The 16771-nt window shown below is 41.4% G+C and overlaps 1 protein-coding gene across 1 annotated transcript in view; it reads right to left on the bottom strand.

Moving 5' to 3' along the window:
- The window catches only part of LOC124776644 (sialin), a 316704-nt gene that overhangs the window by 199307 nt on the left and 100626 nt on the right, over positions 1–16771 (bottom strand). Inside the window, exon 3 of the mRNA XM_047251732.1 lies at positions 3910–3924. Within this exon, the coding sequence (XP_047107688.1) occupies positions 3910–3924 (15 nt within the window). The remainder of the gene's footprint in view (positions 1–3909; positions 3925–16771) is intronic.

Below are 16771 nucleotides of genomic sequence, written 5' to 3'. Positions count from 1 at the left end.
AGGGCAAAACGGTCAAGCAGCAATTGCTAAAAGATAGATGTAAGGATTTAGAAGCATATTTCACTAGGGGAAAGATAGATACCGCCAAATGCATTGAGGTTGACGAACATCATTTTGAGCATTTATTGCATTAATATGGTATTTACAGGTAATCACGCTGTAACAGCATGTGTTCTCAGAAAGGTAAATGTATCAAACTGGAACAACCGAAATAAAATGTTCAAACGTACCTACGTTTAATTTAAAAAACCTACCTGTTACCAACTGTTCGTCTAAAATTGTGAGCCATATGTTTGTGACTATTACAGCGCCATCTATCACAAAGCGAAAAAAGTGGTCCAACTAAAATATTCATATATCTTTACGTGCTACACGAGTATGTAATAAAAATGTGTGTTCGTATTTAAAAAGATGCAGTTGATATCCATTTGAACTATGGCAGTGCCATCTAGCGGGCCAACCATAGGGCCATCTGGTTTCCCCCTTCAAGCTAGACAAGTTTCTTCTTTGTAGTTTTTTCGTTTGACGCTTAATTCGTGAAATATATGGCCCGGTCACGATCAATGGACCATCCTGTATACGGAAATACCTGAGAAGACACATATAACGACTTTTATGAGGGACACTTTATATCACCAATCGTAGTGGTAGAATTTTTAGTAGGTGTCTGCATAACTTTGATCAAATAGTTTATACAGAATGTAGATTGCACACTGCTAAGGTGGAAGCTACTTTCGAATAAATTTTCTCAATTGTTATATGCGAGGCACTGAGAACCATGAGGGCCTAAGGCACATCATCTCCAATTGTGAGGCTGTGGCATTTATTCATGCTTCTGACACTTGGTGAGTCAGGTTTATCTGGGCTGTAGGCCCATGTTGTATAAATGAACATTCACGAAAACCTGTCTCACTGATTTCTCAGATATTCACACAACTGTGGGCTCGACAATGGTGGGCTTTGGGCCTTCAAATCCTTATGGTTCTCAGTGCATCATATGCATTGATGTTGACAGACATCATTTTGAGCATTTAATCATTAATGTAGTATTTACAGGTAATCACGCTGTAACAGCATGTGTTCTCAGAAAGGTACATGTATCAAACTGGAACAACCGAAATAAAATGTTCAAATGTACCTACGTGTATATCTACGAGCATTGGAACTTAAATAGTGGCAACTATTTATTCAAAACCGATACAAAAGAGTTACATGTTTGCATCTGTCACTGTCCTTCAAAGTAGTCACCATCGCTCCCGTTGCCAGCAGTGTTGAAGGCGTAGTATACCGTTAGCAGAGCCTGTTCTGTTGGCGGTGCGAACGGATCGGTCTAAAGTTATGGTGGTTCTCATGTACGATTGTGATGGTGTGATAATGTTATCCTAACGCATTACGTTCCTCCATGGCATACCGTCAATGCACGGTATTACTGTTCGTTTTTGGAGCATCACCTGCGACCAGCTTTGCGAAAGAAGCGGCGACACTTTCTGTGCAACCCACCCATCAATTTGCACGACAACGTGCGGGCGCATACAGCGCATACATCCAATTATTGACAAAATTATTTGATTGGATAGCTAAAAAACTACTGACTAAGCGGCCGCATAACACACACATAAAAGACGCTTGTAGTTGACAAGCTTTTGGAACCACTGGCTCCTTCTTCAGGCAGAAGGGTTGAAGGGGAAAGAAGAGGGGTGAAGGAAAAGGACTGGAGAGGTCTAGGAAAAGGGGCAGATTTCGGGAAAGTCACCCAGAACTGGGGGTCAGCAGAGACTTACCGTGCACATATATATATATATATATATATATATATATATATATATATATATATATATCATTCTCTGAACATCAGTATCCCCAGTTTAGATGTTGACACATGTTGGTCTTCGTGTGATGGACTAGAACAAAGGCCTACCTGCTCCAGGCACCCCTTTGTTATGCACATGTCTGGTGAAAGTTTTGGCAGTTCCTCTACCTTCACACGTTGCTCCTGCAGGATGTACTGCTGAGAGAATCACTGTACACCTTCTCTCCAGCTGACTCGGAGGTAGTGGCATGCTGTGGCTGTGGGAGTGGAGGGCTGGGCTCTAGCAGTGGTATGAGTGGTGGGAGCTCCAGACAAGCAGTGCAGGGGATGCACACACTCCCAGTGTGGATCTCAGTATATATTTTTTTATTGCTTGTATAAAAGTGCATACCTCTAATATTACAATCCTATCCTCAGTAGTAGCAGCAGCAGCACAAGTGTGGGAAATTGTTTACAGTATACTTTAGCAATGTCAAACATATATTTACATAGTTGTCTCTCAAAATGTTCCCACTTGAATTTTTTTAATTTACTTCCATTACTTACAAGTCTACTATAATTTCACCGTGTGACAGTCCTCTACAGCGGCCTCACAGTGATGTCACAGTGTGTAGACCATTGTTTTTAACACACTAGTAATGCAGGGAGAAGTTCCTTATAGTGAAACGTAGACTTGATACGTAGGAAGAGCGTATTTGTTTGAATAATGCACTGTAGTGGTTAATGTTAACATTTAAAGCCTCGTATTTATGATAATCTATGTGTGTTTGTCTATGGACGATGATCATGAAAATCAGTGGGTATTTGAAGGAAGAAAATTAACAAGGTGCCCTCAAAGTCAGAACAAATTCCCCCTAAACTGTACAAAATAATGGTAACTGGTCGTATGATAGGAATGCTTGCAGAAAATGCTAATGGCCACAATACTCTGCTGCAAATTGCAAAATCAAAACTGCAAATGTAATTTGAATTTCACACTTGTACTTTCCGGGGGCAGTGGCCGATATCTGCTGCTGCTGTCTTTTGATGGTGATTGACCGACATCCAGAGAACGAATGATGAGTCCATCTCATCATGATGGCCACCACAGCCTAAAGGGGTGGGGAATGAGAGGTAACCCTTTTCTAGGTTATAAATTTTAGCTGTTGAGAATAGGCTACAAGTATTTGGTCATAAATTAAACTTGTATAAACATAATTTAAGAGTACAAGAGTTTTTTTGTTTACATAAGGCTAAAAGCATCTGGCAGCCATGTTTGATAATAAATTATGGACATTACGATTAGGCTAACAGCACTTGTCGTAAATTAGACTTGCATAAACATAACTAAAGAGCAGAAGTGTGATTTTTGTTTACATAAGGCTAAAAGCATCTGACGGCCATGTTAGTTAATAATTACGGTCATTAAGATTAGGTTAACAGTATTTGTTGTAAGTTAGACTTGCATAAACATAACTTAAGAACACAAATGTAGTTTTTGTTTACGTAAGGCTAAAAGCATCTGGCGGCCACATTAGGTTATAAATTATGGTCATTAAGAATAGGCTAACAGCATTTGTTGTAAGTTAGACTTGCATAAATATAACTAAGAGCACAAGTAAACAGTTTGTTGATATTAGGGTCATAAACAAACAATGGAGTGGGTTAATGGAGTGCACTTTGTTTACGTATGTACTCTATGTGAAGTGGCTGGGTTGTTTACATAAGGAAAACAATGGGCCCTTTGTCCCAGAACCACAGCAGCTCCACTACTCCCACAGACATAGTACCTAGCTTTAGAAGCGACTGTGAATTATAGCTGTCTAGTGACTATAAACTGTGCATCATATTTAATCCTACACTTGTCTTTCTATAAACAATAATATAGTAAGTGGAAGTGACAGTGAATTTCACTATATATAATCTGAGCTCAACAATAATTTACACTAAAACGTCGATTACAGGCTGGAAGTTTTAAATTAAATCGTTAATTTTAATATGGAAGTTTTAATATTATAGCATAACTTGTAATTCAAAATTACTCAGTATAATTAGGTCTTAAAATCGACTGACTATTGTAGATGTATAGTTACCATAAACTGTAACCAACGCTACGTTACCTCGTCTATCTGTCCCTAAAACAAAAACAAAATACTATTAAACAATAGAGTAAATGCATCTGTCTATAAGTATTATTACTATAGCAAGTGAAAGTGACTTGGAATTGTCATAGAAGTCACGAAAAAGCTGTATATTCACGCAATTTGAGCCCAGTAGCACAGGATGCCAGAGGAGAAACGGGAGTATTCAGGGATATGACAGGAAAGATTATTCGAAGGAAAAAGGTCCGTAAACATGTGCTCTAAATGAACATCTAAAGAGCTATCAGCACTTGTTCATCTTCGATACTGTGAAACAAATATATTCCACTGCAAGCTCTTTGATTTCTATATCTTGGGAAGAGGTAGTACGGACCAAAACAAGAAAAAAATGCATAGTAAAAGTGGGCTCCAAAACGCATATCTTAAGAGCTATGGACACTTGTTCAGCAGAAGAGATGTGTTTCACAGTAGCGAAGACGTTTTTATATCAAGATATCGATCGTAATTGAGAAATTATTATAAGGGGCGATCAAAAAGTTTCCGTTCGAAGGCCACGCAGTCCAGAATGGGCATGCCGATCAGACCATATCGCTATGAGCATTGAGGCAATCAACCCACCGACGCACCAGGTTGATAAAACACATACCCGTTTGATAAAACACCCTGTTCCGCTCCGTGAAGAAGTCCGTATATGCCTGCTACACTTTCTCTTCCGACGGGAACCGTCGACCCTCGAAGGCCTTTTCCAAGGTACCGAATTCGTCATAGTAGCAAGGGGAGAGATCAGGACTTTACGACGCGTGCTCAAGTGTTCCCCACTTGAGTTGGCGTAACTTCTGCGTACCGACATTTTTTCGATATGGGGGCGTGCGTTGTCATGAAGCCTGAGCACCTCTTGTCGCAGTCATTGTTTTCGACAGACAAGCTGCCCCATACACACTCTTCATTCTCCGATGGATGTCTACCGGTGTCTGTCCTTCGGCAACCAAGAGAAGAGTAACTGCACGTTGGTCGTTTTTGGACGAAATTGGCAAAACCGTCGCCATAGCTCACGTTTCCGCACTTACCACAAGAGCATCGGAAAGACACAAATGCCACATTAATCTCTTGCCCACACGTCGGTGCTTATAAACTCACATCGGAGTCGCACTACGTCGCATATACGCTGCAGCAACGCCTTCAATCGGAAAGTTTTTGATCACTTCTTATAATTATTTACAATTGCACATAATTAAATTAAAAGTGACTGGCTATTGTAGCTCTATGGTCACTTTAAATTGTAAGAATTAAATTACCATCTATGTCCGTTCTTATCGAAAACTGTAAATAATATTAAGGAGGTGGTTCTAACATTTCTCATTATTACTATATCTCTTATCATCTATTTTTTGCTTGTTGAAATTTATCTCATTCATCTTCTATAATTTCTTGCTTCCTTAATTGTTTATATGTTTTCAAAAGTATACAACACTGCAGAAAAAAATAGAAAAGAAAACAAAAGAATAACAACAATAATAAGTATGGCCTGCATCCTATTGGTGGGATACGGGCAATGCAAGTGTTAGTGCGTCACTAATGTGCTAGTTCATTCAGCCAGACACGGTGGCTACGAGAGCATAACACAGTGGCTACGACGGCATAAGATCCACCTTAAGAAATTAGGTGGTGGATTATGAATAACTATAGCAAGTAAGAAAATGGTTAGGGATTAGTAACTAATAATTATTAACAATACCTATAATTACGAACGATAGTTATTAAAATACTCATTAATTAATAATCCCTAAACTACAGCCGGTCGGGGTGGCCGAGCGGTTCTAGGCGCTACAGTCTGGAACCGCGCGACCGGTACGGTCGCAGGTTCGAATCCTGCCTCGGGCATGGATGTGTGTGATCTCCTTAGGTTAGTTAGGTTTAAGTAGTTCTAAGTTCTAGGGGACTGATGACCTCAGAAGTTAAGTCCCAAAGAGCTCAGAGCCTAAAATACAAGTTACAGTCACGAACAGTACACAACTATCTATACGTTAATAATGTGAAAAAAAAGGTTTCTGAACAATGGTATGGGATGACACAGAATATTGCAAGGAGTCCAATACTTGTTCTCTAGTGGCAGCGCAGACGTGAAGGGGTTACAGTACATTTTGTGCATAATACAGCCATCCTCACGCGTGGTCGTCAGATGTGGTCGACTGGAACTTTGACAATGAATAAGTCTGCCCTCACGTTACCATGCAGTCCAACATCGGACCACTGTCAGATGCGAATACGCCACCAATATGGATACTGCATGCTTCGCCTAGTCAGCCAAATGGAGACCCCAAAATGAGGCCCTTCTCACATTCTGTCAGATACTAATAACGCTGTCTCATACGACCACGCGGCATCTCCGTGTCCTTCACAGTGATCCCTCAACATATGATGCTATTCACGTTCCTTATATGCCCTACGAGGCCTGGTAACAACACTAATCACCAAGAATAATGATGTCACTCTGGTGGCAGTCCAACCTGTCACAGAGAATTGCTACGCTAGACATGTACAAACTCGTCGATGCTGTGTACGTATACATGTATGTTATACTGACACTGACATCCGACTATGTCTTCTGGGTGGTTCACTTTCTCGTGAGGAAGTGTATTTTACTGAATTAACAGAACAATTGTACTGAAGCACATTTTAGGAAAGAAACGGTTACACGGGAAGTGACCACAAATTTTTAGTATTTTTATCGCTTTTATCAGATTCTCGTAGTGTAGCTCTGATGGTGAGGGTTTGGTAATTGGAAACGCTTCGATTCCAGTGATTTCGCATTATGTATGGTGGTGGAGCCTACATTTGGACATTCAGTTTAATAACCACATTTTTAACCTTCAGTTTAACAATCACAATCTCGCATCCATCATGAATAATATGAAGCACTGAAAGAGTAGGTGAAACTGAGAACCAACTCGAAGAATTTCGCGATTTGTTTAAGTGACGTAAGGGATCAGCCGTATCAGACTATTTCCCTTAATAGAGGGCCCAGTTCGGTCATTAATGATTTGGTATCGTTTCATCAATGCCTCAAAAATCAATACAAAGTAAATTTTAAAGCACTGGCATTTTTTCCGAACTACATAACACTGACCGAGCGAGATGATGCTTTGGTTAAGACTTTGGATTCATATGCAAGAGGAGTTAGGTCCAATTCACCGTGTAGCCATAAAGATTTTGGGTTTCGTGACATCCAGCCTGCTTGCTGTCTTCCCCGTCCTTGTCTCACACAGTATATGCTCCGCCTGTAAACGGACGTCGCAGATGGGGCGTCGAGCAGTAACCTTCCTCGCTTTCTACATATCCGCGAACGAATTAAGGCTAGCGAAAGACCAGGAATAGCTGCATGTCAGTGACGGCTTCTCATGAGAAATCGTCCAAAATTTTCTGACAGATATTGAAAGACTGTTTTATGCTGTGGGTATATCGACGGAACCAATGCCAAACCACTTTGGGGTAACATGCAGTCGAGTACCTTGGTTGGTTGGTTTATTAGGGGTAGTGGACCAAACAGCGAGCTTATCGATTCCATCGGATTAGGGAATGATGGGGAAGGAAGTTGGTCGTCGCCTTTCAAAGGAACCATCCCGGCAAGTGCCTGAAGCGATCTAGGGAAATGTCGAGTACCATGTAAAGTACTTTAAACATAGCTGCGCTACAGCAACGGTTCCACGTAATCAGATTAAGAGCAGCCGACTGGTCGGCTGCTCTTAATCTGATTACCATGTAAAGCTTTTTTGTGGTGGTCTGGGTGATTCTGTACTGTTAAGTGCTTTCAATGAGCAACGTGAAAATATAAAACAGGTAGATCTACCTCGGAGAGAAACTATTGAAAGAGACTGTCGCTTCAGTATCTGAACGACAGTGCTAGCCCGCTGGTTCGCTTGGGAGGCGGGATGCGTGCCAGTTCGCCACATGCGCGGAAAAGCTTGGCAAGCCCGTGTCCCCCATTCGCCCTCCATCCAATGGCCCGCGCATTCTGTAAACACAAACAGACGTATCCGGCCTTTGCACAAAGACGTCTGTTCGATCACGACTCGAGAATTCTCGAGTACTGCTCGAGCTTTCGATCACCCAGCTGTCTAGCGACTTTCGGTACTATCTCCACGAGGTGTCTTCGTATTATGAAAGTGCTATTAATTGTAATAACAAAATAACTATGAAACATGAAGCGGAATATCTTCTACAGTGCAGGTAATACGTAAAAACAGCAGCTAATAAGTAAACAAAAGATCGCAATCGCGATTCAGTTTAACTCTCGAGCTTTTGGTTGGGGTTGTTTTCGGAAGGAGACCAGACAGCGAGGTCATCGGTCTCATCGGATTAGGGAAGGATGGGGAAGGAAGTCGGCCGTGCCCTTTCAAAGGAACCATCCCGGCATTTGCCTAGAGCGATTTAGGGAAATCACGGAAAACCTAAATCAGGATGGCCGGACGCGGGATTGAACCGTCGTCCTCCCGAATACGATCTCGAGCCTTCGCTCGTCCCAGGATCTAGTCGCTACTATCCCCACGAGGGGTCTTGGTGCTGTATTTTACTCACGCGATCGCAGTTACATTCAGTATAATAGGAAATATTTCGTTTATTAAGCATTTCATTCGCAATTAATTTTCTTCCTTGTCTCCTCCGAATACAACCACATTGTTTTCAAGCTGATTAAAAGACGGTAACATTTTTACCTACTACTCTAATAGTTGTGTATTAACTGAGTTCCAAATGATCGTTCGCAACCCACTTGATAAAACCTTACTGTCTCTAATAAAAAACGAAATACTGAACTTGGACAATGTGAGCCGGCCAGTGTGGCCGAGCGGTTCTAGGCGCTTCAGTCTGGAACCGCGCGACCGCTCTGGTCGCAGGTTCGAATCCTGCCTCGGGTATGGATGTGTGTGATGTCATTAGGTTAGTTAGGTTTAAATAGTTCTAAGTTCTAGGGGACTGATGACCTCAGATGTTAAGTCCCATAGTGCTCAGAGCCGTTTGAATCATTTTTGAATTTTTGGACAGTGTGAAGAATTATTTTTAAGAAGAAGACTGTTAGTCTTACATAAAAATCTCCATAAATGTTTATATCTACTCATACTGCATGAAAACTGTTATTGCATATACAATGGAGTTTGTGCTGTGGTAGGATTTGATACCATTTGACGAAACCGTCAAATTTGATATTGCGCTACAGCTTCTTGTTCTGGCTAGTTCGTATTTTCTTGTGCATCGCTTGAACTCTGGGCGTATCGGGAAATCTCGAGCTCGTTCTAAGGCGAATATCGTTTGCCCAGCCCTATGTACAACGCCTGGATCAGTTGACAGCATAGCTTCCTTTCCTGCTGAATTCTTACCTGTCAAATGCAATACTCTTCAGACACATTAATTATTTTTAAATGCTGCAGCAGGAAATACTTCCCAATGCCTCTCCAACTGAGAGGGTAAAACCTGTCATGCACTCACTGCCACAATGATTTCCACACTAGCGACAAAAACTTCACGTTACAGCGATATTATTTAAAAGATTAAACTATGAATCATTCCCCTTCTTAAAAATGTACTCATCAGTTTCTCATCAGGTTCGATGATGATTTCCATCTTTAGCAAGTCTTTTCGTATCTACACATCTGCTACTTGAGCGTCCTCAATATAGATAGAATACATCTAAGCTTGCCATTCGTTTATCTACCTCATTCTTCTTGGGATCCCGAAACTTACGATAGGAAGGGAGACTTCCTTCAACATTCCGATCACTGGAGACAGAGTACTGGGCAACAGACTGTGCTGTCAGAAATCACATTCTGCGCAGCTCCCTTCGCGTTTGTGAAACGTTTCACTGTATATATAACAACCTTAACTCATTCCACTGGAAACATTGTTGCCTCAGTTTCTCGGTAATTTATAAGGGTCGGTGTAGTCAGTGTGGCTGAATGCCATGCGAAGAGCCCGAGTTAGATTCCCGGCCGGGTCGCAGATTTTCTCCGCGTGAGGACTGAGTGCTGTGTTGTCTTCATCATTACCGACGCGCAAGTCGCGTAAGAGGCGTCAGATAAAAGGACTGCACCCGGCGGCTCAACTCCCCGAAAAGGGACACGCGAACAGAACATGAAATGCGCCCTTATCTTTTCTACTTTTTTACCCACCTAATCTGTCATATGGGTAACAAAGTTCTTACGTTCTACAAAACTGTCTACTAGTACCTAGGGTCGCGACCCGTATTTTATACATAAAGTACTGCACGTTATTTCGGGCAAATTGTTCTCTATATTTTATGATAACAATAAGGTACGCGAAAATACTTTATTTTACGTAGACTGATTTCTTCCACCAATCATTTTACATAAATCGCTAAAAGACCACAAAAGCTTATGTTAATTTTGCGTATAATGGATCGGCTGAGTAACTGAACCATGAACTAAGTACAGCAACATAATTTAAAATGTCAGTATTTTCAGTGTCAAAAAGTTTCAAGTCCGAGAATTGAGAACCGGTTAATTTCATATTCCTTGCCACTGTTAAGTACAGCATATGAGTTTGCTAACCTGTGTACAGTAAGCAAAATTCTCTCTGTTGATTATTTATTTCTCGAAAAATTAACCACCGCCCTCCACAGTACTGCTGTTATGCTAGTATATATCGGTACTAGCAGCAACACTTCGTGTCCTAACGAGATGGCTGCTGCCAACCTCAGCGATATAACAGTTGTGGCATTATTACACCGTCGCAAAGCCTCGTGTTGTGTGTTTCAATTTTTTTTGTGTGAGATGGATTGAGTGCAATAAAGTTCGATTATTCGGTTTTATAGCTTTATGTAATAGTGAATCATGGATAAACAGAACTTTCGTAAAGTAAGTATCCCTGCATACTTACAAAACGAAAGACACAAGTGTCTCTCAACTTGATAAAAAGGAATTATTTATTTATCTTAACACTGCAGAGATGCGGTAAATCTGTTTAGTAGTGACAATTACTGATTAAATATTGCTAAAAGCGATAAATAATATATTTCTCAACAAAATAACTCAGCAAAATAAATAATACTTTATTTTCACACAATGTATTTTTTCTGTAACTTTAACAACCAATATTCTTTATTTACTCAAATACAAGTGTTCCCGAACTTTTGTGTCCGTTTTCTTTTGCACTAGAAAAGTAGATACTCAAAACTTCTCACACAAGTAAACTACAGTTCAACATGTGTAAAACACTCAGGAAAAAGCTATTGACTTTTTTGTTACGTGTAGCCACAATACTAATAAAAAAAGTTTGGATTTTCATCTTCTTCATTATTCACTTGAAGGCTTTCAAAATAGGTATGATTTACAGGAGGTGTGTTGCAAGTAACATTCTTTTGTTGATATGATGTGGTTCATCATTTTTTTCTTGCTAACTCTAAGCTGGTAGGAATTGCCTCTCAACCACTTGCTTCCTACTTCTATTTCCGTAGATCTACTGTAGATTAAGCGCCTTCTGTTGTTACAAGACAAAGCGAACCAGTGATTGTAACAACATTACAGGCGTTTACTGATACATATCACATTAAATTTATTTGATGGTAACGTAAAATAATTCTCCAAAATTTTAAAATAAGCTTTGTCTAAAACTTTTGAGGTTAATCTAGTGGCAACGTATAGCCTGTGTTAAGCGACACTTCACAGCGTTTTCAACATCTCATCTCATGTATTTCCTGGTGCCCTATCAGGATCTACATCTCACTAATCAGAAAAAGGGTCAGTTGCCATTAACCCCCTTGCCACACATCCGTCTCTCATCTCGACTACAAGATTTCAACGTCACAGTCATGTTGAGACAGTGCCATGGCAGTTTTCATCCAACGAATAAGGTAAGGCAAACCAATGCATCTAGCCGACAAAAGCTTTCTAGTAGTTCAAGTGGAACTACTTGTGCCAGTATGTAGAAAATCCACATATGCACGACTACTCTACAATTTACAATTAAATACATGGCAGAGGGTTCTTCGAAACCCTTTAGCATTATTTCTCTACCACTACACTCTCGAACAGCGCGCAGGGAAAACGAACTTATATCTTTCCGTGCGAGATCTTATTTCTCTTAATTTATTAGATGATCGTTTCTCCCTCGTAGAAGGGCATCAAAAAGTATTTTCGCGTTCGGGATTGGAAATTGGAGGCGAAAATTTCGTGAAAAGTTCTCGCCGCAAAGAAAAGCACCTTTGTTTTAATGATTGCCACCCCAACTCGCGTACTATATGCGTGACACTCGCTCCCTTATTTCTCGCTAATACAAAACGAGCTGCCCTTCTATGAACTTTTCCAATGTTTTACATCAATCCTTTCTCGTAAGGACTCCATACTGCACAGCAGTACTCTAGCAGAGGACGGACAAGTGCAGCGTAGGCAGTGTCTGTCATGGATTTGCTGCATCTTCTAAGTATTCTGGAAATAATACATAACGTTTGATTCGTCTTCCCCACAACATTATCTATGTGATCGTTCCAATTTAAGTTGTCCGTAGTTACATTTATTTGAAATGATAGCCTTCAAATGTATGTGATTTATAGTGTAACCGAAATGTAACGGATTCCTTATAGTAATCATTTGGATGATCTCACACTTTTCATTATTTAGAGTCAACCGTCACTTTCTGCACCACACAGATTTCTTATCTAAACCATTGTGCAATTGGTTCTGATCTTCTGATGACTTTACCAGATGCTAAATAACAGCACCATTTGCAATCAATCTAAGACAGCTACTCAGATTGTCTCCTAAATCATTTATATACATTAGGAATAGCAAAGGGCCTATAACACTTCCTTGGTAAACCCCAAATATCACTTCTGTTTTACTCGATGACTTTCCGTCAATTACTACAAACTGTGACCTTTCTGACAGGAAATCAAGAATCCAGTCGCACAACTTCAACGATATTCTATACACACACAATATGATTAGAAGCGCTTGTGAGGAACGATGTCAAAAGCCTTCTGGAAATCTAGAAATGACATCTATTAGAGATCCCTGTCGATAGCATTCATTATTTTATGAGAATAAAGAACTAGCTGTGTTTCACAAGAATGATATTTTCTGAACCCGTTCTGAGTATGTGCCAACAGACCATTACCTCCGAGGTAATACATAATGTTCAAACACAGTATGTATTCCAAAATCCTACAGCAAATCAACGTCAGTGGTATGGGTCTGTAATTCATCAGATTACTCCCACGAGTATTCCTTTATTGAGTATTCGTTGTGACCAGCGCAACTTCCCAGTCTTTAGGTACGAATCTTTTGTCGGGCGAGAGGTTGCTTATGATTGCTATGTAACAGTTGAGCTATTAGGTCAGCATACTCTAAAAGGAATTTATTTGGTATACAGTCTGGACCGGAAGTCTTGCCTTTATCAAGTGACTTGAATTGCTTCACTACTCCGAGGATATCTACTTCTAAGTTACTCATGTTGGAATTAGCTCTTGATACGAATTCTGGAATGTTTCCTTCGTCTTCATTGGCGAAGGAATTTCGGAACACTGTATTTAGTAACTTCGCTTTAGTTGCACTTTCATCGGTAACATAACCACCACTATTGCGCAAACAAGATTATGATTTTGTCTTGCAGCAGGTGTACTTTACATAGGACCAGAATCTCTTTGGACTTTCTGACATTTCGAGACAGAGTTTCGTTGTGGAAACTACTACCAACATCTCGCATTGAAGTCAGCGCTAAATTTCGAGTTGCGAGCTTCGCTAATGTTGGAGATTGGCGGTTCTTTTAAATTTGGTATGCTTTCTTCGTTTTGTTGCTTCTGCAACACTGTTCTGACCTGTTTTCTGTGCCACAGGGGATCAGTACCGTCGCTTATTAATTTACTTGGTATAAATCGCTCAATTACTGACGATGCTCTTTCTTTCAATTTAAGCCACATCTGGTCTACGCTTACACTGTTAATTCAGAAGGAATGGAGACTAACACTTAGGAAAGCGTCAAGAGAATTTTTATCTGGTTTTTTTTAATAAGTATATTTTGCGTTTATTTTTGGTGGTTTTGAATTGTACTGTGTTCATGTTCGCTACAACGACCTTGTCATCGCTAATCTCTGCATCCGTCATGATGCTCCCCATTTGCTCAGGATTATTTGTTGTTAAGTTGTCAGTTATATTTTTCAACCATTTGCACTTCGAGTGGCCCCTGAACTAACTGTTCAAAATAATTTTCTGAGAAAGCGTTCAGTACGATTTCTCAGGCATTTTATGCCCACCAACAACTTAAAACATATATTTTCAGCAAGATATGGAGGGTACATTGAAGTTACCATCAACTATAATTGTATGAATGGGGTATTTATTTGAAATGAGACTCAAATTTTCTTTGAACCTTCCAACAACAGTATCATCTGAGTCAGTGGGTCGGTAAAAGGAACAAATTATTTATTTATTTTGGTTGTTGAGTATAGCTACATCTAACAGCAGTACAGTACAGCTACATCTAACAGCAACAAACAAGTCACCACCAACTGATTAAATCTATCCGTTCTAACCACCGTTGAGTCCTTTGTCATAACTTCGGCTTTAGCCATCTTTCAGTAAATATAACGATTTGAGCATCAGTACTTTCTGTTAGCACTTGGAGCTCTGGTTCTTCCCACATAGCTACAATTTACTATTGTAATACATACCCATGGTTCCCAAGTCTACCCACGTCCTAGGTTTGACATGCACTCTGTGAGACTGAAGCTCCTTTCATTCTTTCCTGAGACCCTTCAACCTAAAAAAAAAACCGTTCAGTCAACTCCATACAGCCCCTTCTACCCGAATAGCCGCCTGCTGTGTGTAAAGGATTCCTGACATATTAAGCGGAACACGATACCCCACCACCCTATAGCGCGCGTCAAGGAATCTGCAGCCTACACGGTCGCGCAACCGTCTCAGCCTCTAATTCGGACCCTCCAATCGGCTCTGTACCAAATGTCCACAATTGGTCCTTCAGATGACGCTGCAGATGGTGAGCTGTGCCTTCATCTCAGGAGCAAGGCCGACAGTCTTTACCACTGCAGCTAGCCGCCGGAAACCGGAGAGAATCCTTTTCGATCCGAAGTGACACTCACCATTAGTGACCACGCGAGCCACCATTTGCAGCTGGCTGCACGCTGTGCTCCTCATGGCACCCAGACGGACCCGTTTCACATCTGAGATGACTACATCCTCCCAGTATCCACACAGAGTGCACACTGGCTTTCTTTCCCTTCTTGGCAGCCATATTCCTAAGGAGCTCCATTACGTGCCTAACACAGGAGCTCACAACTACAAATAATCCCACCCTTTGCGAATGTCCACACACGCTGATGAGCTTCCTCTGAAACAGGACAAGTGACTGCATCTGCTCAGGATCTTTATCAGCCACAGGTAGCGTCTGGAAACTTTTTATCGGACAAGCCAAGGCCTTTCGATCAGCTTCCCGGAAAGTCTTTCACTGCCTGACACACCTTGGAATGATCTCCCTCTCGACCACAGGTGAGGGGTCAACCTCTGTGTGGACAGCAAGTGGGGTGGTCACAGTAGTGGACCTATAGGGGGACGCATGGCATGTGCTGCACATCTCTTAGATTCCGACGTCTGGCCCCCCGCACGTCACTGGCAGTTCAAACTACAACACCACTAGAGATTGCGTGATCAGACTAACTCCTACTACTCCTTCATCTGGAAGTACTTTGTATTGCCGAATACACTGCTTTGATATGTTCAACACTGACGCGTCCGTGTCCCATTCGTTAACGAATTACCTCTTTCATGGAAGCAAAACTCCTCCGACAGTCTGGCTGGAGGCTCATGTCAAAGTAAACGTCTTCCCACAGGATCTCAGATAACTCTATGGATGACACATCAGGGGACTGGGCAGGCCGCGCCAGAATCTGTACATTCCTTGAAGCGTTTCTGGTGAGCTCTTGTATTATCCTGCTGGAATATACCACTAGATACACCGGTTATGAAGAGTATGACTGCAGAGTTTTTCTTTCTTGTTCCACTCGCAAACAGAACGAGCGATAAACGACTGGATATATGCCTCCGTGTGAGCCCTAATTTCTCGTATCTTATCTTCGTGGTCCTTAAGTGAAATTAACTTTGAAGGCAACAGAATCGTTCTGCAGTCAGCTTCAAATGCCGGTTCTCTAAAATTTCTCAATAGTGTTCCTCGAAAATAATGTCGCCTTCCATCCTGGGATTCCGATCAGAGTTCCCAAAGCATCTCAGTAACACCTGTGTGTTGTTCGAACCTACCAGTAACAGATTTAGCAGCCCTTCTCTGAATTGCTTCGATGTCTTTCTTCAATCCGATCTGGTACGGATCACAAACACTACAGCAGTACTCAAGAATAGATCGCACTAGCGTCCTATATGCGGTCTCCTTTACAGATGAACGACATTTTCCGAGAATTCTCCCAATAAACCTAAGTCGACCATTCGCCTTTCCTACCGCAAAGCTCACGTGCGAGCACTAAGCCACTCTTCGGCAGTTATCAAACTAGTCCCGATGTCATATTCAATAGCTCGCCACAACATTAGAGGAGTTGGAGAGGCTTGCATCTCGAGAATGACTGCCCCCTGTGTCCTTTCACCATGTCGCCTACAGACACGGTGGCAGGGGTCCAAGTACAGTTATGGAGACACCGTGGAAAGCTCATAAAGTGGGACTCTGTCATCCCCCGCCCCTACACGCTCACATGCTACACCACTTCATTCTCAACAAACCGTCGCCCACACTTCGTCGTTCACTGCCAGTCTTTACCACCACCCTTTCGCCTCACATGCCCACACATAACATTACACCAAAACCGCGACCACTCTCCTTCCACTTGAGTCATACGTGAAATAAACAATAAAAA

The sequence above is a fragment of the Schistocerca piceifrons genome, chromosome 2, assembly GCF_021461385.2.
Source record: "Schistocerca piceifrons isolate TAMUIC-IGC-003096 chromosome 2, iqSchPice1.1, whole genome shotgun sequence".
Taxonomy (NCBI): domain Eukaryota; kingdom Metazoa; phylum Arthropoda; class Insecta; order Orthoptera; family Acrididae; genus Schistocerca; species Schistocerca piceifrons.
This window is presented reverse-complemented; position numbering and strand designations above follow the sequence as displayed.